The sequence below is a fragment of the Pseudonaja textilis genome, chromosome 1 (assembly GCF_049901715.1).
Source record: "Pseudonaja textilis isolate UNSWEBS1 chromosome 1, rPseTex1.2, whole genome shotgun sequence".
Lineage (NCBI taxonomy): Eukaryota > Metazoa > Chordata > Lepidosauria > Squamata > Elapidae > Pseudonaja > Pseudonaja textilis.
The window spans coordinates 205,994,993-206,021,213 of record NC_141990.1 but is presented as its reverse complement, the minus strand read 5'-3'; the positions used below and the strand labels follow the sequence as shown (position 1 = coordinate 206,021,213).

The 26,221-nt window shown below is 38.4% G+C and overlaps 1 protein-coding gene and 1 long non-coding RNA gene across 4 annotated transcripts in view; one reads left to right on the top strand and one right to left on the bottom strand.

The window, feature by feature from the left end:
* LOC148128000 (uncharacterized) overlaps nucleotides 1-15,177 on the bottom strand; it is a 76,675-nt gene extending 61,498 nt beyond the window's left edge. Inside the window, exon 1 of one of the 3 annotated variants that reach the window (XR_015740793.1) lies at nucleotides 14,872-15,177. This is a non-coding gene — a long non-coding RNA (uncharacterized LOC148128000). The remainder of the gene's footprint in view (nucleotides 1-14,871) is intronic. The other 2 variants (XR_015740792.1, XR_015740794.1) reach the window with 2 other exon arrangements.
* Nucleotides 1-26,221, top strand: part of THSD7B (thrombospondin type 1 domain containing 7B) — a 528,825-nt gene that overhangs the window by 391,591 nt on the left and 111,013 nt on the right. The window contains exon 15 of the mRNA XM_087920301.1: nucleotides 6,301-6,479. Coding sequence (XP_087776427.1) covers nucleotides 6,301-6,479 — 179 coding nt within the window. The remainder of the gene's footprint in view (nucleotides 1-6,300; nucleotides 6,480-26,221) is intronic.

Genomic DNA, 26,221 nt, shown 5'->3' with positions numbered 1-26,221 from the left:
AGTAATGGCCAGCTGGGGAGGAGAGATGCGGCTGTCCTCAACCCTGCTGGCAGTCTCCCCTCTCTTCACCACCTCTACGGGGTGGCTTAGCCCCAAAACCAGCTGGCTCGGGGCACTCCAGCAGCGAGCACAGATCGAAGTCTCGCAGAGACGAGGTTTCACTCTGTCCCTGAAGAAGCTCAAACCGGAAGTCCGGGAGGGTTTCTTCTAAAGTCTACCACCATTTCTATGGTTTTGAGTGTGTTCAGTTCCAGATTGTTCTGGTTGCATCACGAGGCAAGTTGTACAACCTCCTGTCTGTATGCGGATTCATCATTGTCTCGAATGAAACCAATCACTGTTGTATCATCTGCAAACTTCAGTATTTTAACAGATGGGTCATTTGAGATGCAGTCAGTGATATATAGGGAGAAGAGAAGTGGAGAAAGCACACACCCTTGGGGAGCCCCTGTGCTAATTGTGATTCTGCCTTGCTTCACTTGCTGCTTCCTGTCTGTTAGGACGCTTATAATCCACTTACAAGTGTGTTCAGGTACCGCTAGCTGGTTTAATTTAGTTAGGATGATTTGAAGAAGATGTTTAAATGCAAGTCAAGATAGTGCCTCTGTGTATTTTCAGTGATTCCTATACCAAGAAAGGGCACTGTTTTCATGCTTCTGCATCAAGCTTATTATTTTTGTGATGTCCAGGGAAAATTTTTTTGCTTCCTGAAAACACTTGGTGATACCGATAGATCCTTTTAAACACAAATATAATTTCAGAAAGACTGTATCATGTAGGTATGTTAAGAAATATGAAATTAACTTTTAATCACTGCATAAGTTCCAGAGCCTCAGGGGCGCAGTGGTTAGAGTGCAGTACTGCAAGTTACTTCTGCTGACTGCCGGCTGCCTGCAATTTGGCAAATCGAATCTCACCAGGCTCAAGGTTGACTCAGCCTTCCATCCTTCCGAGGTGGGTAAAATGAGGACCCAGATTGTTGGAGGCAATAGGCTGACTCTGTAAAGCCACTTAGAGAAGGCTGTAAAGCACTATAAAGCAGTATATAAGTCTAAGTACTATTGCTATAGGACCAAAAGCATTTTGCTGCTGATTTTTGTTTGTACTCAGTTCCAAGTCATCTCACTGGTATGTCCAACAATAGTCAGCCAGCATCGATGGATTCCAGGTCCCCTGATATTGCTGTGGCAATATCATGGTAAAAACTTTCACCAAGTTTGTAATTCACTGCAGCTAGATTTTCAGGAAAAGAGTCCAAGTGTGAATGCAGAAAATGAATCTTCAGAGACATGTTACACTTCATGAACTTGTATATAGGTTGGTGCTGTATAGTTGTCAAGAAAATTCTCAACAACATCTTGAATATTTTCCAAATGGTTTTCTCTGGCCCCACTAACAGATATTTTAACCACTTGTCATTGATGACATATCTGATCTGTGGACCAGCAAAAATGCCTTCCTTAATCTTGGCATCAGTTTTTCTTAACTATGTTATACTTTTTATGTGTGGCCCAAGAGAATTCCTCTTCATTTAGTGTGGCCCAGGCAAGTGTGATGATAGATAGATAGATAGATAACAGTGGTGGGATTCAAATTTTATTTTTTTTAACCACCGATTTTGTGGGCATGGCTTGGTGGGCGTGGCAGGGGAAGGATACTGTAAAATCTCCAGTCAGAGGTGGTATTTGCCGGTTCTCTGAACTACTCAAAATTTCTGCTACCGGTTCTTCAGAACTGGTCAGAACCTGCTGAATGCCATCTCTGATAGATAGATAGATAGATAGATAGATAGATAGATAGATAGATAGATAGATAGATAGTTTGCAGTAAATATTTTTTCTTTGCACCCTAGGAGAAAAATATCTGCCACTACCTTGGATTGAACTCTCAACCTTCCAAATTGGAGGTGAGCATCTTCATCACTAGGCCACCACACCACTCAGTAAAATGTTCAGCTCCATCCAGTTGCCTCACCTCTTCCCCAAATTAAGTCTCTTTGCATTGAGTCCTGCTGATTTCATAAGCATATTCAAGTTGTTTTCTTGACAATCATATAGAAGCAGCTTGTCCCTGCTTTCCTTTGGAATGTTTCTTGATTTTCTAAGCTGGAGTGCAGCCCTTTTATTTCTCAGTGACCTCTTATGCACTTGCTAATCAAGTCTGACTTTTCTCAGGAGCTTTGTATCAACACAAGTCTATTGGGCATGCCATCTAACTTGGCTTCCAGCATGGTAGATATTGCGGGTGGAAGGAAAATGCACTGTGTTAAATATTGATAGTGATATTAACAGCAGGCATTCATGAATGTGTTAGGTGATAAGATGAATATATTTCCATTAGAGAGCTAGTTAGCACATATTTAAGAGGTTGTAATGCATGAAGTTGGCATATATTTATAGTAACTACTGCAGTATTAATAGCAACTGAGCTATTTTCTTTTGTCAAGCAAAGAGGATTGTGTCTTTGCTTTAAGCCTCATGTAATTATTTATGGCAATATTTATGCAACATGTTGAACCAGTTAAACTAAGCCAGGTAAGGTATTTTAGTATTTATTTGATTTGTCAATCGCTTACAAGATAAAGGTATAAGAATAAATATAGTTTTGAATACATGAGATAGATACTTATAAGAAAAATAAAAAAAACAATAGGACAAGGACGGGAGGCACGATTGGTGTGCTTATGCACGTCCCCTACAGGCCTCTTAGGAAGGGGTTGAGGTCAATAGTAGACAGTCTAAGGTTAAAGTTTTGGGGGTTTGGGGAAGAAACCACAGAGTCAGGTAGAGTATTCCAAACATTGGCCACTCTGTTGCTAAAATCGTATTTTCTGCAGTCAAGTTTGGTGCGATTAACCTTGAGTTTGTATCTATTGTTTACTCTTGTATTGTTATGATTAAAGCTGAAGTATTCATTTGCAGGTAGGACATTGCAATGTATGATTTTATATTCTATATTTAGATCGGACCGGAGGCGATGTAGTTCTAGGTTTTCTAAGTCTAGAGTTTCAAGTCTGGTGGCATAAGGTATTCTGCAATGAGTAGAGGAGCGGAGAACTTTTATTGTGAAATATTTCTGGACTTTTTCAATTGTGTTAATATCAGATACATGATATGGGTTCCAGACTGATGAGCTGTATTCAAGTATAGGTCTAGCAAATGTTTTGTATGCTCTAGTTAGTAGTGTGATATTACCAGAGAAGAAGCTATGTGGGATTAGATTAACAACTCTTAATGCCTTTTTGGCTATGTAGTTACAGTGGGCTCTAGAACTTAGCTCATTTGAGATGAGTACTCCAAGGTTCTTGACAGAGTTTGGATCCTCAACAAGGATCTAGCTTGTATTTTATTTTCTGTTTTTTTCTGCCAATATGTAAGACAGAGCATTTATTTGTTGAGATTTGAAGTTGCCATTTGATTGACCATTCTGGTACATAGTCAAGGTTTTTTTGGAGGGTAGTAGTATTGTCTGTGATGTTGAATAGCTTTACATCATCACCGAAGAGAACGCAGTTGTTCTTAATATGATCACAGAGGTCATTTATGTAGAGTATGAAGAGAGTTGGTCCTAAAACACTGCCTTGGGAGACACCACTGTTGACAGGTACAGAATTTGATAGGATGCTCCCAGTTTTGACCATTTGTTTGACAGGAATGCTTCTATCCAGTTATGTAAGTGTCCAGAGATACCATAAGATTTTAGTTTTAGTAGTAGTTTGTCGTGTACCACTGAATCAAAGACTTTACAGAAGTCTATGGAGATTGCGTCTATTGCTTTGCCCTGATCGAGTTGTGTAGTCCATATGTTTTTGCAGTGTAAGAGTTGCAGATTGCAGGATAGTTTTTTTCTGAAACCAAATTGTTTATTAGAAAGTTGTTTGTTTGTCTCCAAGTGGAGGATAATGGATTGGTTAATAATTGATTCCATGACTTTACAGGTGATGCAGCATGAAGAGATTGGTCTGTAATTTTCAAGTAGGCTGGTGTCTCCCTTTTTGAAGATGGGGATGACTGTGACTTTTGACCATAGGTTAGGCAAGGAGCTGGTCCTGAAGGATTTTTCAAAGATTATGCTTACAGGTTCAGCTATGGCAGTGGATAGCTTTTTTAAGCACATATTCCGTCCGGTCCAACAGATAGGGATGGTTTTAGATTGTGCAGTGCTTTTTCAACAATGTCTTCTGTAAAATCGATATGTATTAGATTATTGTAGCTGTCTGGTTTGACTAGGAAGTACAGGGCTTGATCCACTGCTGTTTACAAATACTGAGCCAAAGAATGTGTTAAAGAGGTTTGATTTGATGGTGTCATCGTTGCAGTCTTTGCCATTAGGTCCTTTCAGGGGTGGGATGGAACTTGAATCTTTGAGTTTGTTGTTTACAAAATTGTAGAAAGCACGGGTGGAATTTGTGCGTAGAAGGTTTTCCTCTTCTTTAATGTGATAATTAGTGCATTCAGTTTCAGTTGGTGGCATAGATTTTTGTATCAGCTTTTGAAGTTGGCAACGTGACCAGATTTGTTTTTTCACCAAAGTGATCTCTTTTTGGATTGAAGCTTCCTTATTGTTATGGGTAATCTGTTTTTCCTGGTTTTGGGAGTTGTTATTGGTACATATAGTTTGATGGCTCTTTTGATTTCTAGTAAGAATATGTTGTAATAGTCTTCAACAGTATTGCATCCAGTGAATAGAAATTGCCAATCAAGGGAAGAGAGATCGTTGATTGTAAGATCATAGCTGCCTTTTTTGAAGTTATAATTGGGGATTTTGTCATTGTGATGATTTTTGTGTGGACGTATGTTGAGACAAAAGTCAATCATGTTGTGGTCACTGTTGGAAAAGGGTTCTTTAATTTGTATTCTGTAAATTGAATTCAAACTATTGCAGAAGATGAGATCGAGGCAGTTGTTAAGCCTAGTATTGTTGGTTACTAGTTGTTCCAGTCCCAGATTTGTTACAGCATTGTAGAAGGTTGCATGTGTGGGTTCAGTTGTACATTCTTTTAGGGTCCAGTTAATATGAGGTAGATTGAAGTCACCAAGAAAGATAAAAGCATGTGGGCAGGATGCTGCCCATGTTAGTAGTGTATTTAGCTTGCTTACATGTTCAGTGTCATAATCAGGGGCTCTGTAACATAGTAAGAACTGAAATGTGATATGTAAGGTCAGTTCGCAGATAATAGTCTCAGGAAAAGCAAGCTCTTGGGTAACTTGGATGTTTTTTAGATGTAAGGACTCTTTATAGAAGATAGCAACACCAACTCCTCTACGGATTTCACGATTGGATCGGTAAACATGATAGTCTCTTACTGAGGTAATGGAGTCAGGAAGAGATGTGTTGAGCCATGTTTCACAGACAAATATGATGTCAAATTTAGCCATATTTAGTAAGAGGAAAAATTCAGGTATTTTATTTACAAGGCTTCCTGCATTGAGTAGCTTGCATTTAAGGCCAGTTGTAATTTGAATTGAGGTAGTTGGGGGCGTACGTGCCTAGTCTTGGGTGATGGTGGATTGGTTGAAGAAGGTTTGGATGCTGAGTTGTGGGTTGTGTGACTTTCTTTTGATACAGTCTGCATGGTAATCAATGTACAGGTCCTTCTCTCCATTGCCTAGACGATTTTTGATTTCTGTGCGTAGTATACGGGAACGGGCATGTTGCTGTAAGGTTAGGTCAGGACGAGATTGGAGGTTTTTATGGTTGGTGTTGTTTTTGGTGAGTGAATTTATAGTATAAATGAATTTATGTTTGCTTAATTCATTTTTGCAAATGACTCTGCAGAAGCATGGGGCCACAGAGCTGTCTCTGTTTTTGAGCTCTCGGCCAATGCAAGAAATGTCAAGTATTTCATCAGGGGAGATGGTTGATGCTTGATAGCCACTGATGATGTTGCGGACAATTGTGATATCGTCATTGTTATTGATGTCCTCTAGACCATTAAGATGGCATTAGGACGTTTTCGTTCACGCTGGACAGCTTCTCTGACAAAGATTGGGATATCATTATTTGTTGGATTTATGGTGTTTTGTGGATTAGGTTGCAGTTGTTGGTTTGTAGCTATGTATGTAGAATGAATGGAGTTGAAAATAATAGAATTATTATTATATACCTTTCCAAATATTCTAGTCTAGATGTCTCCAAGTTTTTTAATGCAATGTTCAATCCATGCACTAAGTAATTCAGCTGGACTTCTCCAGGGACATACTGTAGACTCTCTAGATGCAGCTTCAACAATGCAATAATTTCACCATTCCTCAATTTCTAACTGTTCCTTCTTTCCTATTTTTTTTTTTTTCATTTTAGGTTATGTTGAACAGCCTTGCACTGTACCTTGTCCATTTGACTGCAAATTAAGTGACTGGTCTGACTGGTCTCCTTGTAGTTCATCGTGTGGGACAGGAGTGAAAATTCGGTCCAGGTGGCTTAAGGAGAAACCATACAATGGAGGGCGCCCTTGTCCAAAACTAGACCCAAAGAATCAGGTGAGGTGTATCCTAAAGCCAATATACCAATTTGGAATTGATCTTCTATATCTAAATCATTCTGTGATTGATACAGTAGAATCCCTCTCGTAAGGGTTGTATAGTTTCCTTTAACTGTCTCTCTTATTGCAGATGCATGCTAGAATAGTTAAACTTTTGAAAGGTTTTCTTATTTACAAAGCTATTAAACACTCCATAAAAGATTATTCATTAATAATAGCATATCTTGCCTCCAAACCTAAAACAGCTAAATCTGGTTAGTGAGATCAGACACCGCAAATAATATTTAAAACAACCTGTGAAACCTAGTTTTTTTTCTTGAATTATTCTTTGAAGATATTTCCCCTACTAATTCAATTTCACTCATTCTAATAAGTTTCTGTCTGACAATTACATGCTAATTTTCAAATGTGTATTCTATTATAAAAGGATGCCAATATAAATGGGAATATTCAAATGGAAAATTAGGAGTAAAATATTTTTCAATTAATGTTGTAATTTAATGTAATAAAGGATCTTTGCAGTTAATACAGATAGGAGATTATTTCCATTCATACAATTTAAAATGTTTAATGCTTTTTAAAGACTATTGAAACCAAATCAGAAGTAGTCTTCTTTTTTATGATTATTTTCTTTTAAAAAGATCAGTCTCGATTCATTTCACTCTTTTTATGATTTTAATACAAATATAGTTGTGTTTGGAAGAGCTTTTTAAGTTTACAGTACCCTAAATAGGGCTATGCAGAATCTTCCAAAGAGACCTGCATAGGAGTTCACACAAAGAATTTCTTTTCAAAGTTGGCTGAGGTAGTAGCCTTATTGTTTGTTAGTTATATGTCTGCTATTTGAAAAGAGGTTTTATTCATATCTGTTTGGAAGGTTTGCTCAACCTGAACCTTGAGTTCAAAAAGGAAAGATCCCTGTCCAGAAAGAAGAAAACAGTATAAGCCATTTTTTTCCCCTTCCTCTGATTGCAATTTTGACCTGGTCATTTTTAGCACAATCATATGTTAACACAGAGCAAGAAATATTTCAAGTGACTGCTTTAATTCCTAGATTTAGTTCATGTACACATGTTTCTCTTCATCCTTCCATCACCCTGTTGTGTTGAATAGTAGCTGTGATGCTTAGCCTGAACTCTATAATTACGTACCTGGGCAAAGTTTGTTGATTGAAAAAAAAAATGATCATAGATTTTAAAAGTATATATGCATATTGGCCCTCTTTCAAAATAAATGTTCTACTCATGAATGGAAAGCATGAAAATATTAGAGTCATCCTATGTCCAGTCAGGATTTGTGCATGAGATTGTTAGACTGACTTATTTTTGGGACAAATGACCAGACAAGACCACTCAGAGTTATTCTTTGTTGGTCTAAATCAGAGATGGACATTTCACCTTCAGTGCTCTTCACCATTAGCTGCGTCGATAAACTCAAATCTTTAAATCTGAAACCCAAATGTCAGCCACTCTAGAATACATGATAATAGCAAACTGTAGATTGCCGGTTGCATAGCCAGCACATGTACGGTCCAAGATAGCCAACCCTAACCTGTAGACTTCTAAAATTGATTAACTTTACCTTTCTGAATTTCTAGCCAGTATGGCCATCACCCATGCTAGCTGTGAATTCTGGAATTTGTAGCTGAACATAATTGGAAAGCATTAGGTTGAAGAAACTTGCCATCATCATCATCATCATCATCATTTAATCTTTAGTGAAATTCACAGCCTTTGGGGCTGGTTGGTAGCTAAACAGCTCGAGTCCTAACTAAGGACCTAGGAACTGTTCAGGTAGCATCGGAGGATATAAGCTGTTCCAAGTAGGGTGTTTTTTGTAGAAATTATTATTATTATTATTATTATTATTATTATTATTATTATTATTATTATTATTATTATTATTATTGTTGTTGTTGTTATTGTTATTGTTGTTGTTGTTGTTATTGTTGTTATTGCTGTTATTATTGTTATTATTATTATTATTATCCTGCTTTTATTATTATTATTAACCTGCTTTGAGAATGAAACTTAACCTTAACATTATTCACAATCTTTTTTTAAAGATTTTTATCCTGCTTTTTTAAATATAAAACTCAAACCAGCACCTTTTCCCTACTCCTCTTTCTCCACAACAACAATCCTGTGAAGTGGGTTGGGTTGAGAGAGAGAGTGACTAGTGAAGGTCACTCAATTAGGTTTCATGCTTAAGGCAGGATTAAAACTCACATCTCCTAGTTTCTAGGCCAAACATCTTAACCACTACAGCAAATTGGCTCTCATTTCATTATTATAAGCTTCATTATAGATGATTGTAAGCTTTTTATTATTTCATTTGGGTTTAGTCAAATCTCTTTGTTGTTTTTACTGACTTCCTCACATCTAATTCATAAGTAATAATACAGTAGAACCAAACTCCAAAGAAGTATGATGGAGAATACTCAAAAAGATAAATAATGCCCACTTCTCAAAGTTTTCCTTCATGAAATTGAAGGATCACAAAACAAGTAAAATGAAATCTCACCATAATTAATATGGAGATGGTAATATCTTGAAAAAATAGTGAACTATACTTCTGCAGCCAGAGTATCATGTTTACATGAAAATTAAAACTCATTGCTCTTGCCAGCTTCTAATAATACATTTGTTTCAGCAGGTTTTTGAATAAAACTTGAATAAAAATTGCACTTGATTACTAATAGCTAGTAATTTTTGTGTGCTTATTTCTTTGTAAGACCTACGGTATATGGACAACCATCTCAGCATAGTGGCATGCACTTCTTAATAAAAATAGTATATTATGTACCCTGATTCTTACTTTTTTCCCCCCAAAAAGCATAATCCTAAATTTATTTAGCTGTAACAGTGCAGGAAACATATTGGCATGATTTTTTCACATTTTTTTTAAATTGCAAAGAGTTATAATTTATTTTATGATTCATGCTTTGTATGAGATTTTCTTCATAGTAAGAAATGCCAATGTTGTTAGTTGCTGAACTCCTTACATCTGTTACTGTTCTAAATTTTAGCATTTGATATGGAAGTTGACTAGGAATTCACTGTGAACCTCAAGATGAGAAAGGAAAGCAGTTCCAATTTGTTTCTAGTGAATTTGTTACTCCAGTTGTTTTTCTCAGTGACATTTCCTTGTATTACTTAGAAAAATGACAAATTACATCCTAATATGAAATGTCCAGTTTTTTTGTCAACAATAATTCATGTGTGTGTATGTGTGTGTATTTTGACACTCTTGAATGCAGTACATTAGTAAACCCCACACCTTGTGTTTTAAAACAGTGCTTTTAGAAGTTTTCCTTCCACTCCATTTTCATTTGATGAAACATCCTGATATAAAGGTTAAAAGGCTGTGCCTGCGAATGAGGAAAATCCGTAACAACTGAACTTAAATATCACTTCAATTATAACATAACGTGCAGATATCACCGGCTAAATAAGGCTATTAAATTTGCCAATTTGAGCCAAATCATCAGAAATGGCTTTGTAGTGGTCTGTTTACCAGAGAGATATTTCTTCTAAGTAGATTGTACCAAAAGCTTTTGTTGGCAGCTTTTTATGGATTGTCTTGTTCAATGTTTAACTTATTTGTTATCCGTTTTATGGAATCATGGCATTGGAAGATATCTCAGAGATCATCTAATCTAACCCCTTTGATCACTGCTAAAACAATTTCAGACAGATTGTCAGGCCTGTCCCAACTTGGATGTTCAACAAAGACCCTTGATTCACTTTTACTGAGGCCAAGAGGTTACAATGTAGCAAAGATCTGAATATTTCTGCATAAACCCAGCGCTTTTCTCTTCTCACGTGCCCTCCCCGCTTGGTCCTTTTGTAAATGTCCAAGTGTTCAGACTAGGTGTTTCGGTGAACTGTCCTAAAATTTTGTGCCTCTTCGGTGGGCATTCGGATACTTTTCTCACACCTTGGATCTGCCAGGCTCTGATCCAGGCTGGCACCTCTGGTTCCTCTCATCCTGTCATCCTCCCCTCCCTATATCCTCTTATTCGTCCTTCCCCACTTTTATGACAGGGCGAAGCAGGGCTGAAACAATGCGATGGCAGGCCTGACAGAGATAGCAATCCAGTCTTTGCTTAAAGACTTCCATTGAAGGGAAACCTATCACCTCATGACTCAATCTAGTGCTTGACAGCTCTTACCATGAAGTTCCCTCTAATATCTAGACTTAATCTACTTTCCTGTAACTTTAACCCACTGTCTGAGGCATCATAAATCAGCCTGACAACAGTGAACACTGAAGCTGAAATTATTCTAGTATCTTTGTCTAGTATAGAAAAGAGTAGAGCGAATAGTTGCCTTGCCTGTCCTTTGGCAGAAAGTTTAATTCTTCCCTTCCCTTTTCCTTTTCCCTTTTTCAGAAACACACTCAGTGACTTTTAAATTATACACACACCTTTCTATACATGCTGGCATGTGTAGGTGTTGCAGCATGGCATCTTTTAGTTTTTTTCCTCAGCCTGATTTAACAGCGTGTAGGATTACCATCAGTGAATTTAATATGCAAAAATATAAGGAAAACACTAAATTGAAGACACAAGCTTCAAAAAGATTGGTTGAGTCACTTGCAGTGCTTAATTTTGTGGGTATTTTTTTGTCCGTGGTAGAGATGTATCTGAGACTAGCAAATAACACAGGTTGCATGATTTTTTTAATGCCCTCTATTCTCTTCCATAAATATCAGCACAACCGACTTTCTCAAAACCACATTCTCTTAGCCCATCAAGGCTGAACTCCATTCCTTAGGTAGCTGAAATGCTATGGGGAAGGTCAAGAGCAAAAATTCAGAACCCAGTGGTTTTCATTATTCCTTTTCTCTCCAACCATGTGAGATTAAGTGCTATACTTGTATGAAACATCTCAGTAAAGTTCAGAGTTCTGTGACTGAAAGCAAAGTTTCAGTAGTCAATAACGTGCAGACTTTTATGAAGCAGCTGTGCTCTGCACAATGGAAGGCACACAATTCTCAAGTTGCTTCCTGCTGTCATGAACCATCATCAGCTTCCAGTTCAAGTAGCTGGAAGAATTGAGTATTTCCTTGAGTGAAATGGCAGGTATATACAATATGTCCTATATATTGGCAAAAAAAATTCATAAAATAAAATGCAGGCTGAATATTCAAGACCTTGTTGGTGATCCAAACTCTGTCAAGGATCTTGGAGTCCTCATCTCTTATGATCTAAGTGCCAGAGCCCACTGTAACTGCATACCCAAAAAGGCATTAAGAGTTGTTAACCTAATCCTCCGTAGCTTTTTCTCTGGTAATATCACACTACTAACTAGAGCATACAAAACATTTGCTAGACCAATACTTGAATACAGCTCATCAGTCTGGAACCCACATTACGTATCTGATATTAACACAGTTGAGAAAGTCCAGAAATATTTCACAAGAAGAGTTCTCCACTCCTCTACTCATTGCAGAATACCTTATGGCACCAGACTTGAAATTCTAGACCTAGAAAATCTAGAACTACGCCAACTCTGGTCCAATCTAAGTATAGTATATAAAAGCATACATTGCAATGTCCTACCCATCAATGAATACTTCAGCTTCAACCATAACAACACAAGAGTAAACAATAGATACAAACTCAAGGTTAATCGCACCAAACTTGATTGCAGGAAATACAACTTCAGCAACAGAGTGGTCAATGCCTGGAATACTCTACCTGACTCTGTGGTTTCTTCCCCAAACCCCAAAACTTTAACCTTAGACTTTCTACTATTGACCTCACCCCTTTCCTAAGAGTTCTGTAGGGGGCGTGTATAAGTGCACTAGTGTGCCTACTGTCCCTGTCCTATTGTTTCTTTTATTTTTCTTATATGTATCCATGTATTCATAACTGTGTTTTATTCATACCTATTATCTTGTAAGCAATTGACAAAAATAAATAAAAAATACTGCACCTATACAGAAGCCTCTTCTAGTTACTAGAGGTGCTGAATGAGGCATCCGAGTAATAAGGAAAAGTGTAGCAAGTTCAGTTCACTGACAGATACAGCAGCTTTAAAGGAGTGTTTTGCACAAACCTTCATAGAAGTGAAGCTTTGCATAATTTTAGCAGATTGTCCCATCTAACAGAATGGTTGGTTTATTAAATTATTTTGAATTGTATGCTTGGACATTAGGCCATATACTAGCAGAATATTATAGAACTGATTGGACAGATTAATCAAGCCTTTCAGAAGCAGAAGAATAAAAAAATAAGACATACAGGTATACTAGCAGGAAAAGATACACAAAGGCAGGGTTTCAAAATACATTTCTGGTTATTTTATTACATTAATATGGACACCTGTTTGGCAGGTTTCCTATTGCTTAATTAAATGGTCCTTCCCTACATTGTGGAATGGATACCACAAGCCTTTCTGAGAAAAAGGTTGCACTTAAAGTGGAACACATAATCCTGAAGTGATCAAAGAGAAAGTGGGTTAGTCCAAATCTTTCCTTTTTTTAAAGTATACTTTTCTTAATCCATGTTCTTCCTTTGAGTTTCCCATTATTTTATTTCAATTCTCTGAAAAAGATGGTTGAATGTCTCACAAAAATCGATGACCCCATAAGAAAATGATGCTTTATGTCTCTTTATTGTGCTATTATTTTTAAACTATGATTATTAGAGGTCCTTGTTGCTCTCTAAGCTTGCTTGTTTTCTTGCAGATGTTTCATTACCGTAATTAGGTAACATCATCAGTACTGTGGTAGTAAGGAGTGCTGTTTGCTGTCAGTTTATATTCTGGTGACTTGCCTGTCTGTGTAGTTGGGGGTGATCTTAGAGATTCTTTAGTTGAGCTGTTTACTGATGGCTCTTTGGCAGTTTCTTGATTGGGGTATTGCTCAGTTGATTGTTGGTGTGATCTTAGAGTTAATCTATACTGATCTGGAGTGCTGATTACGTGGTGCAGAGGTGCTGGAGTCTTTTTCTCTTTTGGGCTGGTCGATTTGTCTCTTTTGCATAGTCTATAAATGTTGTTAATGTCTATGGGTCTATTGATGGCTGATTCGTCAGAGTGCCAGGCTTCTAGAAATTCCCTGGCCTTTTTGGACTTGGCCCTGGTCTAGGATTGTCACGTTTCCTCACATTTGCACTATGATTATTGTAATCCCTGGAGCTCCCATGCAATTATGGATTGGACAGTGCATTTTACCATATTATACGCTATCTAAAAGCATTCACTGGTCATCTAGGCCAGTGGTTCTTAACCTTTTTGAAAGAATCGCCCCCTTGAGCCATTGAGGAAGTTATCATCGTTCCCCTCCCCCAACATAATCTCTCCGTCACAACACAGGGAAGCAATTCTTCAATTTATGTCAACACGTTTTTTGTTTTCTTTAAAATTGTCATCAGGACATATCGATGCAAATAATTTATTTCCAGTCATGAAGATGAGCGATGCGTATTCACATATGTACGGCGTTCTGTACTGAAGCTAGCTGGAGGAACGTTTTAAAACACAGTTCAATCCACTAATAGCGAGTGATGTGATGTTTTTGTACGACAGATATACAGCGGTTCACTGTACGAAAAAAATCTCAAAAGTGTCCCCAAAACTTCTCACTCCATCGTCCTCATATCACCCCCCTTCCGTTCCTTCGCCCCCGCGTTGCCCCTTTTCATTCCATCGCCCCCCATAAAACTGAAATCGCCCCCTGGGGGGTGCGATATCGCCCAGGTTAAGAACCACTGATCTCAGCCATTCATTTGAGATCCAGAGAAGAAGAAAGAGAGAGAAACAACTCCATAATGCCTAAAAGCCACCAGTGCAGCTGTGCTGCTGACAGGCATACCCCATTCAATTTAGCCTTACATCCTGCTGCCTCTTGAGTGTTTCTGTGATCATGTAATATAATTACTAAGTACCATAGAAGATCCTCAGTGATCCATCATTTCTTGAAAGTTAAATTGGAATTTCGTATAAATAATTATGCTGGTTTGTTGATGGAAACCAAGATTAATAAAGAGACCAATCCTGCATTAGAAATTCATGAGTAGAGAGAATAGAACAAAATGTTATTGAATCAGCCCTTTGGCTATATCAAAAGTATAAAAATAATACAAAGTTAATCCCAATCTGATCTAAAGATTCTGTCTCCTTCAAAATGTCTCCTTCTCTTTGAAATAAAGAGAACGGTCTTACTAGCAATATGCAGGTTCATTCCTTGCAAAATGTAAGACAGTTTCTCTCAGGGGTGCCAGTATTATTTGGTTATTAAATAAGAAACTGAATAAAAAGCCTTTTCTGCAGAGCATATTTTGCAGTAGCAAGACTGTGTCCGTGTCTTCAATGGCCGGTACTCCACAAATATACAATCTTCCTTCAAACAGAGAGGAGAGATGAGGATGGGACACTTACCATTCCAAATGTGGGGATATCAGCAAGGCCAAGCAGGGAGCTCTCAGATGCTAGATATATTTGCACTGAATTCTTAAGTTGTTTCTATCCTGGTTTCATGCAGCCTTGTCTCTAAACAGTTTTTAAGAAAAAGCTGTCTGGACTGAGATGTTTTGGCATCAGTTTGCATGGTATTTAGTAGACATCGCTTGCTAACTCATCCTCCCATTTGATAGTTCCCTGCTGCTGTTTCCTCTCAACTGTCCATTCCAGAAAAGGAACTGCCAATTACTCTCATTCCTGTAGAGACATATGCAGTGTTTGCGTGTGGGGCGGGAGAGGAATAATCCTCCCTCTGCAAAGCAGCCAATCAATATGTAGGGCTTGGCCTAAAAGAAAGGAAGATACGAAAGACCAGGCAGATAGCAAACAAAAAAAGGAAAGCACTACTTTGAAAGTGGAGAAGAAAAATGTACTGGGAGGTCAAATTCACAGTCAGATGATGAGTCCAGAGTGATGTCATTGGTCCTTGCTTTCCAAAATGATAGTTGGACTGTCCTAGAGATGGGGCAACCTGATATTGTCAGTAAGAATGTTATTCCTGACACAAGATTGATGTTGATACAGGTAGAACCATGTGACTGTTTATAAATATCTCAATCCGTTTTGAGAATATTTACTGATGTTGTGGAGGCAGGGTGGCCTAGTGGGTTAAGCTGTGGGCTTGTTGACCAGAAGATCAGCAGTTCGAAACCCAAATACCACATGATGGGGATTAGCTCCTGTCACTTGCCTCAGCTCTTGTCCACCTCGCAGTTCACAAGCATGCAAACGTGAATAGATAAATAGATACAACTTTGGTGGAAAGGTAACATCATTCAGTGCATCTCAGCCTATAAGTCATGCTGACCACATGACCACAGAAATGTCTTTAGGACAACATTGGCTTCTTCGGTTAAGAAACGGAGATTATCATCAACCCTTAAGAGTCAGATACGACTGAACGGGGAAACCTTTATCTTTACCAATGATATTGTGAAAGGAAGATAGGTCCAAATTAATTATTTGAAAGAAGTTCTAATCTGGTAAATTACAAGAAGATGCTATGCCTCTTTTTTAATGTATAGAAGCCCAATCTCTTTTTAAAGAGAAAACAGTCAAGACAGAAAGTCAAACACTCAGTTCTCCCAGATTGTTTATTATTCTGCGTGCCATTTTTACTTTCTCATTTAGACCTTCAATCTAATCAAATTTTTAAAAAGTTTAAAAGATTTTTATTATTTATCTTGAGACTTCACTGTGATGAGCAAAACCCAATGGGCATACCCCTTCAACTAGTTGAATATATGAATGTGACACATTTCTGAGTTGTTGGAATTAGATGAGAATCTCATTAAAAGTTTAGAGTCTGATCCCAATTACAGCTTAGAGTGATTATCAAATGTCAGAGCCATGTCTGAGGTGCCTGAGAAACCATTTCTCCATAGAGAAGGGCCATTTGGTAGCATAATGAACAGAAATTTGTTGCACGTAACAATAGTAAGGCCATTGAGGGCCTCTTCTTGTTCTGCATATATGGGTTTCTGGAATATCACTGGTTTTTTTTTCAATGCACTTACTTTGCACTCACTTTCTCTTTGGTTTAAGTCACTGAAATGGGAAAATCTTCATTGTTCTTCATTAGTCTATTTGAAAGTAAGGGTAGAAAATAACTTGATTGGCTCTAGGAAGCCAAGCAAATAACATCCTAAAGTATACTCTTCCCGAACACACACCTTCCAGAACTTGTGGAATTCTTCTTGTTTTTTGCATTTTGTCTGCAGTGTTGGTGGGGCCAAAGTCTACGGCTCGCATGTATTCATGCTGCGGTAGGCAGTCCATCCACCATTTTTTAGTTGCTCTTGGAGTCACCAGCCATCTGTCTGAGAGCAAGTGCCCATCACGTGATGGATTCCACATCAGCTAAACCATCTTGGCCTTAGTTCTCTCATTTTGTCTGGAATTGAGGCAACTTTGAAGTCTTTCCGGATGTCTTTGTTTATAATATGATCATCTGATCATTCGCATTTCCATTGTGTGCAGTGCCTAGCTAGCTATATGACAATTCTGGGAAATTAACCTCCCAGAATTATTAAATGGGTTATCTCAGTGTGACAGTTATACTACAAGTACAAAGTCTGCCAAATATTGATTGTGACAAAGGTTGTGATTGTGTAAGGCCCAGCCCAAGAACGGCATAGAACAATCCAGCCAAAATTCAGTTCTTTTTTTAAAAAAAAAACAATTTTATTGGTTTTTTAACATACAAACAAAGCAGACAAAACATAAAAGCATCAGTTCTCTTCCATACTTATATACAAACAGTGTGTCAGTTGGTTCATCAGATTTGTGCATTCAATTTCGTAGTCTCAATTACAGAATAGAATATTTAGAATGTTAGGCAATAAGGAATATTATTGATTGTTTCTTTTTTCTTTTTTTTGCTACTTGACATTACATTTATAAAGTGTTTTTTTTTATTAGGATAGAACTGGTATGATTATATGATTTGTTATAGAATAAATTACTTAAATTATAGTTATCTCATAAGGTATGAATGAATAAAAGTATAGTCAAATGATTTTCTTTTAATAATGATATGAGGATATATAAGTTTGGATTGATAATAAGAGTTATTATGTAACATAATTGTAATTGAGACCAAAATTCAGTTCTTTACTTCCTTACTCCAAATAGACAGAATTTTGCCAGATGAACCCTTTATACTCCCACCCAACTGCTATACCTTGGGAGATTCAAGGAAGTAGCTATCCTACATCTCTTCCTCTGTCTCTATCCAGCATCGGACAGTAGTGATTCTTGTCTCACCCTTCCCTCCCTGCCTTGGAAACTACCATTTCACTATAATGCTCCCTCCTCATTGGCCCCATCCAGCATTGTTCTGTTTTAACTATGTATGCTGTGCAGAGTCACATGGAGGTGAGAAGGGCATTGGTATAAATTCAATAAATAAATAATCTAGCATCTTGAACATACACTGGGAGTTGGCCAATATATTCTGAATATGCACAGCACTTCTCTGATTGCACAAGAGACAACAAAAATCTCCTGGATTGGATTATTTTATGTGTGTGCGTGTGCGTGTGTGTGTGTCAAAAACATCAACATTCTCTGTCCCAGTATAAGCAGATTATATATGGAGAAGGATTAGGGAAATAATCATTCAGTACCAAAATGCATAATTACCTAGAAAGTAACTCTTAGCCATCAAAGACAAACATGACATCTCTTTCTGAAAAAGAGAAAAATATAAGATGCTTGGGTCTTCATTTATCTCAGTCAACATTTGAGGATCCTATGTCTGAAACTATTTGGCAAATGAAACTTTTTGTAATATTTACATTTAGGCCATTATTCTCTGAAGACAATGTGAATGCCATTTAGGGATTAAATATCAGTTTACCTTCTGAGCCACCTCAGCTGTTTGTGATTTGTTGCCTTATAAAATATATATTTTATAAGTCCTAGAAATTAGTTATTATATTACTCTAGGTGACCTGTCTTTATCACTCTAGTTACATAGACTCCCTAATTTATTACAACAGACTTTGGAAAACCTGTGTATTAAAATATACAGCATATTTAAAAAAATTCTGCTTCTGAAAATTTTGAAGTAGTGGAGTACTAAATAATATTGAGATTATTTGTGTCATCCTTTCAGAGGTTTTTTTTTTTTACCAGATTCCTCAAACCCTTCAACCATAACAGATCTACTAATGCCTTCTAACTGCCTTCAATATAAAAGTTGGAATACATCCAGAGATGTATCTCCCTTGAAAATAGCCCGTGTTGAATTGTATAGTGCAGTCAAACATCAAGACAGGAAGAGTTTTATGACATTTTGTTTATGTCATAAACTGTGTTATGATAGTTTTTATGCCATAAAATGTTTTATAAAATTTGCAAAGTTTCCATTCTGTAGGAGTCATAGGTCCATTCTGAATGCATTCTGTAAACTAGCCCATTTGATCTACTTTGACTCAGAAGGTTTTCTCCTGTGGTGCGCTGTTTTGACCAGTTATAAGTTACAGGAAAGAAAAATGTAGTAATGTATAAATTCTTCAGCATTCTGTTTCTGATTGTGAACTATTGAGTGGTTTTCTGGTTTGAGAATTGAAGATAAGTACCGTGTTTCTCATATAATAAGGCTGGGTCTTAATTTTTTTTGAGCCCCGAAAAAATGGCTAGGCCGTCTTTTCGGGAGTGACTTAATTCCCCCACTTGCATCTTCGGGCGGGTGGCAGTGGCTTGGATGTTGACCTCGGCGTTGGTGGGGCACTTCGTATCGGGCAGCACCATATCTGGGTGTGCAACAAAAGTACTTCCTAATTGCAAGCCCCCCACCACCACCATTCCCCCCCATTTTGCATGTTTTAATATAGGCCTTAATTTTTTTGGGGGGGGGGGTTAATTTCATTTCATGCCTATAAAACATGCTGGGACTTCCTATTGAGGAAGGCCATATTGTTGGAGAAACAGGGTACTTGTGTTCAATGACTATACTACACAACAACTGAGAAGTGTAAATTAATTATATTTGCGTTAAGAAAATACTTCAAAGTAAGATATATGTGGATTCTATAATATGATCCAGTTGAAATTAACTACTTTGAAGTTCCTTTAAGGTTAATAGGAGAAAGTAAAGCTCACGTGTTTTATTTTTTCCCATTAAACTCAAATAGCTTTCAACAATAATGTTAATTTGTTTCATACCCCATATTTCTGTGATTTAAGTCAGTTTGAACTAAATTCCATTGCTGGAAACTGATTTTTGAAAACAATTTATCAATATATTGTTACAGTATATTAATACTGCAGAAATATAACTGCTCTCCTATAACTGACATATAACTGAATCATCTGGCAACTTAATGCAGAGGTGTCAAAATCATATAAACTAAAATTGACAAGGACCATAGTTCATCTTATAAAATGCATGCTTTAAGAAATTGTACTATTTGAGTCTATGGGTTTTTTTCTTCATATTTATGTCACAAAAGTTATACAATTATTTAAATATTTGTTAAGCATTAACATATACATACTGAAAGATATATATATATATAATAAAGCCATTCCTTTCTCATTGGCTGAAAACTTAAGACCTACTTGCCATTGTTGTGTTAAGCTGGGTACCCAAACAGTGAAATAAAATTGAGATTAGAAAATATTGACTGAATTATGGTTAAAATATCAGAATAAATTATTATTATAGGAGGGCATACAGTCAGCTGGATATTTAGACTGGATTTGGCTTTTTTTTTTTTTTTAATCCACTTAGCGAGTCCTTCCGAAGGACCTGGAATAGTAAGATGTTGTTTGATGCTGTTAAAGGTATCATCGCAGGATGTAAGCTGTTCCAGGTAAAGCTGCCTTTTGTAATTGACTGATGGAGATTTTGTTAATGTGGCTGGTGTTCAAGGGGGGCTCCGGATGTTTAGGGATTGCCCCCAAATTTGTCTAAAGTGGTGTAGGGTTTCCTGCCTGAGCAGGAGTTGGATTAGAAGATCTCCAACATTCCTTTCCAGCTCTGTTATTCTATTCCAGTGGTTCCCAAAGAGGGCAGTACCAACCCCTGGGGGGGGCAGTGGGATGCCTTAGGGGCAAGGGCGCTGGCAGGGAGGCACGAAGAGGCAGCAGGGGGGCGTTCGAGGTGCTGGCCCCATAGGCTCACTGACTGCCGGCTACACAGCCCATTGACTGTTTCATCGCTCCGTAGCCGGTGCCCCAAATGCAGAACCTGTGCACGGTGAGCCTTGACAAGCCTAGGGAGGGAGGGAGGTGGAGGTGGCGGAAAGGGGGCGCCTTAGTTTGCAGGCTGCCCTCTCCGGTGGAAGCAGCAGAGGCGTGCCAGAAGGCCTGAAAGCAAAACCCTCCCAAGGCGTGCAGTGGAAGGGGTAGGTGGTCCAGCGTTAAGGTCCCCTTCCCCGGAGGAGAACAAGGGAGTGTGCAGCGCCTGCCCAGCCTCCGCCTCTCCAGCCACCTGGGCTTGCACGCAGGATGCAGCTCGGTTCAGTTCGGCTCTCCGTGGCTGTCTCGGACCTAGAACCTACCCTCCCTCTGAGGCCCGGTTCTTCCAACCAAGCCCTGTGCTTGCTTGCTTGCTTTCCAAGCGATCGTTCCCTCTGCCTCCCCTCTGCCAGTCTGGGCTGCTTCCGCACGCCTTCCTCCTCCCGGGCAGAGCGTAAAGATGAGCAGAGCGCTTCCCTGAAGTTGGGAGTCTCTGAGCGTGTGCAGAGTACCTCCCCTTGCTTGGCCCGATGGAAGTGGACCTTGGGTTGAAGCAAAGAGCGTGAAGTCAGCCACATAGCTGCCCGGGGGAGGTTGGCATTGCAAAATTGGATGCCAAAGAAAGAACTCGGGCAGGGAGCTGGAGAAGGGGCAGAGGGGCAGCTGCATTAAGGAGCAGGAAGATCTTAGCCATGGTTTGTTCATTGACTAAGCCAGAATCAAAGAGCATGCTAAACTCTAAACCAGAGTGGCTGGGTTGATATATTCAGCCCGTGTTTCTCAACCTTGGCAACTTGTATGGACTTCAATTCCCACTCTGGCTTTGCTCTACTTTCACAAAGTGCCGCCGCTATTGCATTCTTTCTGTCTGTCTGTCCATCCATCTATTCACCCATCCACCCATCCATATTTACATACATACATACATACATCTAAAAGGTCTCCTGTCTGTCTGCCTGCCTTCCTGCCTACCTATCTACCCGCCTGCCTGCCTGTCTTTCTGTATACCTACCTACCTACCTACCTACCTACCTACCTACCACTCTTATCTATCTACCTACCTACTTGCTTATCTATCAATCTACCTACCTACCTATCCATACATTCATCCAAAAGGTTGCCTGCCTACCTACCTACCTACCTACCTACCTACCTACCTACCTACCTACCTATCTATCTATCTATCTATCTATCTATCTACCTACCTACCTACCTACCTGTCTCTCTCTCCCATCCATGTTCAAAGCACCAGCTCTGCAGGCACATTGGGAAAATAGAGCAAAGCCAGTCTGGGAGGGAGGGAGGGGGAGACAGAGCGGGGGGGGGAGAGAGAGAGAGAAACCTGATGCATCAGATTGAAATGAGGCCTAGTTTAGACTGAGGCCCTTTTCCACATTGAAACATCTTTGGCTTCTATTGAAGGTTTTGTGGACAAAACATGGTCAAGACTATCAGGAAACTCTCAGATTTTGTTGAGGCTTTCAACAGGATCCATTGGGCCAGATCGCCACCCTAAAAAATTACTTTTGCCCAATGTATTACAGTGCCAATTCTGAAGAAGGCAAAACCAAAATGTACAAGGAGAACACACACGTGCACACGCGCGCGCACACACACACACACACACACACACACACTCCCTTCTAACCCTGCTGGAGCAGGTGATTGGACTAGAATAGATATATCATTATCTTTCTCCTCCCTCCCTCCCTCCTTCTTTATTTCTTTTTCTTTCTGTCCCTTCCTTCCATCCCCCTCTTCCTTTGTCCCTTTTTCTTTCTTTTCCTTTTCTCTTTCTTTTCTTCCTTCTCTCTTTCTCTCTCTCTCTCTCTCTTTTCTCTCTCTCTTTCCCTCTCTCAGGCTCACCCCATTGACTTGACTTGCTTGGGCAGGTCCCTCCAGTGCAGTGGGCTCAATGGGGTGGACCTGCTGGGCCGGCACCTAGAACGCGGCAGTGTCGGCATGCTTGAAAAGTAGAGCAAAGACAGAGGTCAGTAATTTTTGCTGCAAAGAATCACAAAAGCTTCTGGGTTGTGCATAAGAAGGGAAACACATGTCAATGCAATTCAGCAACTTAAAATAAAGAGATACAAATAAAACAAATCAAGAATCGGCAAAGCATCTCTGATTAGATTTTATTCACTACTAGAATCTAATCAGAGATGCTTTGCCGATTCTAGTCCAATGACCTGCTCCAGCAGGGTTAGAAGGGAGTGTGTGTGTGTGTGTATGTGTGTGCATGGCTGTCAAAACTCCAAAAACAGGTCAAGTATCTCTGGAGAGGCCAGTTATAAATTAGAACATTTGCTAAACAACTGGCCATTAAGTGAGAATCACTTGTTTGCCAGTCACCTGGCCATGCCCACCCAGTCACATGAACACCAAACCATACCCACTCAGTCACGTGACCAGCAAGCCATGCCCAGCCAGCAAGCCATGCCAGCCAGTCATGTGGCCAACAAGCCATGCCCACCCAGTCACATGACCAACAAACCACACCTACCCAGTCACGTGACCAAGCCACACCCTCAAATTAGGCCACACCCATAGAAATTTCAATCCCAACCCTGGGTGGGGGGCACAGAGGATGAGTTTGTAGCACCAAGGGGTTGGTGGACTGAAAAAGTTTGGGAACCACTGGTCTATTCTATCTATTCATGTACCTGCATGCACATGGATGATTTCCATCTGAGCCAATGGCCTGTATTTATCAGGTTTCTAATTCACATGGAAACTGATCCAGTTTTATTGCTATAAAGATTTGCTCTTAATATAAAATAATTGTGGCACAATTTTGAGTGTCCTAATTGAGTGGATGGGCGAGTGAAGGTTCTTACGTTGATAGTTTCAGTCGAGAAGAGCAAATTTCTTTTCTTTTTTTTTGAATAGTGCTTTGCCTCTCAGCCAGTAATTCTGAATAACAAACAAAAAAAATTATGTCATTTGGAATTTGCACCTAGAAGAAATAAACATCTGATACTGGCTATTTTAGCAACTTGTATAAAGTATGCTATTCTGTTGAAGGCATCTCTGTATATATGTGTGTGTGTGTGCATGTGGGTGAATTAATTCATTAAAAGACTTCACTAATGAGTTAAACTTCTCCCTAAGACACAGTATAAACACTGTGTAATTGATTACAGATATTCTTGGACCGGGTTCACAAAGAAATTTGGTTCAATAGATTGTATTGCATGTCAAGATAAAGATAATACATTTAAAAGGGTTTAGCATGTTGTGTATGTGAATCTGTGTCTGTCTGATTGTGTGCTTACAAGTTTGTCTTAAACATGTGACTAATCTTAATAGCAATAGCACTTAGACATATACTCTTTCATAGTGTTTACAACCCTTTCTAAGCCGTTTACAAATGTCAGCATATTGTCCCCAACAATCTGGGTCCTCATTTTACCAACCTTGGAAGGACGGAAGGCTGAGTCAACCTTGAGCCAGTCAGGCTCGAACTGCTGAACTGCTGGCAGTTAGCAGAATTAGCCTGCAGTACTACATTCTAATCACTGTGCCATCGTGGCTCATTAATAAAGCCTGCATGGCTAACAGATTGTCCACCCATATGCTAACTACAACATTATTCTGCATATTTCTGTCTTTAGAAACCTCAGATAAAAATGTTCATTTCCTTATGTATAATTTACAGGAACATTTGATTTCAAACGCATAGTGTTTAGATAAGTAAATGCAAAAGGGGAAAATATATACAGTATATAGAGAGCTGAAACTGCCTTATTATTAAGGAGACCAGCTCTGCAGTTTTCTGCCTTAACTGACAAGAGCTCTCCAAGGTCTCTGCAAGAAGCCCTCCTTTTCAAAAATGTCTTACCTTTAACTGGAGATTTCGAATTGTATCACTCTCGATTTGGTTGTGCTTGTTATCTTACTGTGTGGATGTTCAACTTATATTGGACCCAACTATTTTTTTTTTCTTGGAATCTTAAAATTTTGTCCCATGGCATTCTTATTGTGAAAATTGATTGCACTCCTTAAAACCCTTAATAACAATCTAAATAAAACAAAATCATAAAACATCCAAAATAAATTCTGTTTACTCTGCCTGTAATAGCTGTACTGATGGGGTAAAGAATGGGAATTGTGTCATGAATCCCTAAAACTTAATTCTATTTACTTAGTAGTGGTGCATTACCTTGAGATGCCATAATAATAAAGCTAAAATCAACAGTGTGTGTGAATTTCATAATACATTGCTAAATTAGCTTGCATGGCTGACAATGTAGATGTTTGAATAGATGGTATTAATTGGCATAACAAGTCTGTTCCAGCAAAAGTTCTTTTGTGATTATGTGGTCAAAAGTCAGTGAAAACCATTCCTTTAATTAAAATTTTCTGTAATTAACTTAGTCACACAAAAGAGGTTAGCACCAGAAATCCGAGATCAAGAAGAGATATCTCGGTAGGTATAGGCAATATACTTCTATTGAATTCAGTGAAAGTGAGTTTGTTTTTGTATGTGATTGGCACAGCTGGGGTGAGAGACTTCTATAACAGAAGAGGTAGAGTTTTTTTATAGTGTTTGAACTTTTCATTTTGTTGGTGTCTATTTCTTGGAGATAAGTTCTATATACATTATATAAAAAAGATTGTTTCGGGAAATGTGTCCACACATCTTTCTTAGTAAATATGTATTGATTCAGGAGTCGTGAGTTACTTGTAAAAATAATAAAGGGAGTTACAAATAAATAAGATACATAAAAATACATTTATTAGATATTTTTCCTCCACCTCTATTACTTTATCAGTAAAACAAGATGGCAAACATACCTAATATTCCTTCCTCCTCCTATTTTCCCCACAACAGCAAACCTGTGAGGTGGGTTGTCAGTTTTCATGTCTAAGGTAGAACTAGAATTCACAGTCTCTTGGTTTCTAGACTGGTGCCTTAACCATTATACCAAACTATATGCTTAAAGCAGTTTTACCATTGATGGTAAGCCTTTTCTTTAACAACTCAGAAGTTTCCAGTCAATTCCCTGGGAAAAATAAAAAGGGTCAAAGTTAAGAAATATTGCCACAAGTCTTATTATACATCATGAATCACACACTGGGTTCGTCATGTTGTTACAAGATTCAATCCACATCTCAGAGATTAGTGCACAGAGATTCTAACATAAAGCTCTAAAATTGGCCAGGAAACTTGCATTTAAACTTGCTCAGAAGTAACCAATTCAGATGGGAGCAGTAAAATAGGATAAGGTTGGATGGCTGGTTGTTTAATTTGCTGTTTTATAAGACTGCATGTTGTGACTGCTGTCTTCAACTTTTTTCACTGGCAATATTGAGAAACAGTCAGATACAAGTTAGCCATGAGTCAAAAGGAAGTTTACATAGAAATACCCTTTAAATAAATTGCTGTAGATTTTCTCACTTTGTGTATTATCTTTTCCTGATGGGATGTTAAATGAAACAAATGATCTCATACATTTATATTCTGTTCATGCAGTTTCAAATTGCCTTGCATGCTTTGCCAAAATCACAGCAATGTTTTCTGCTTCGCTACTTTTACTTGAGGACGGAAAATAAAAATAAAATAAATCAACAGTTCATT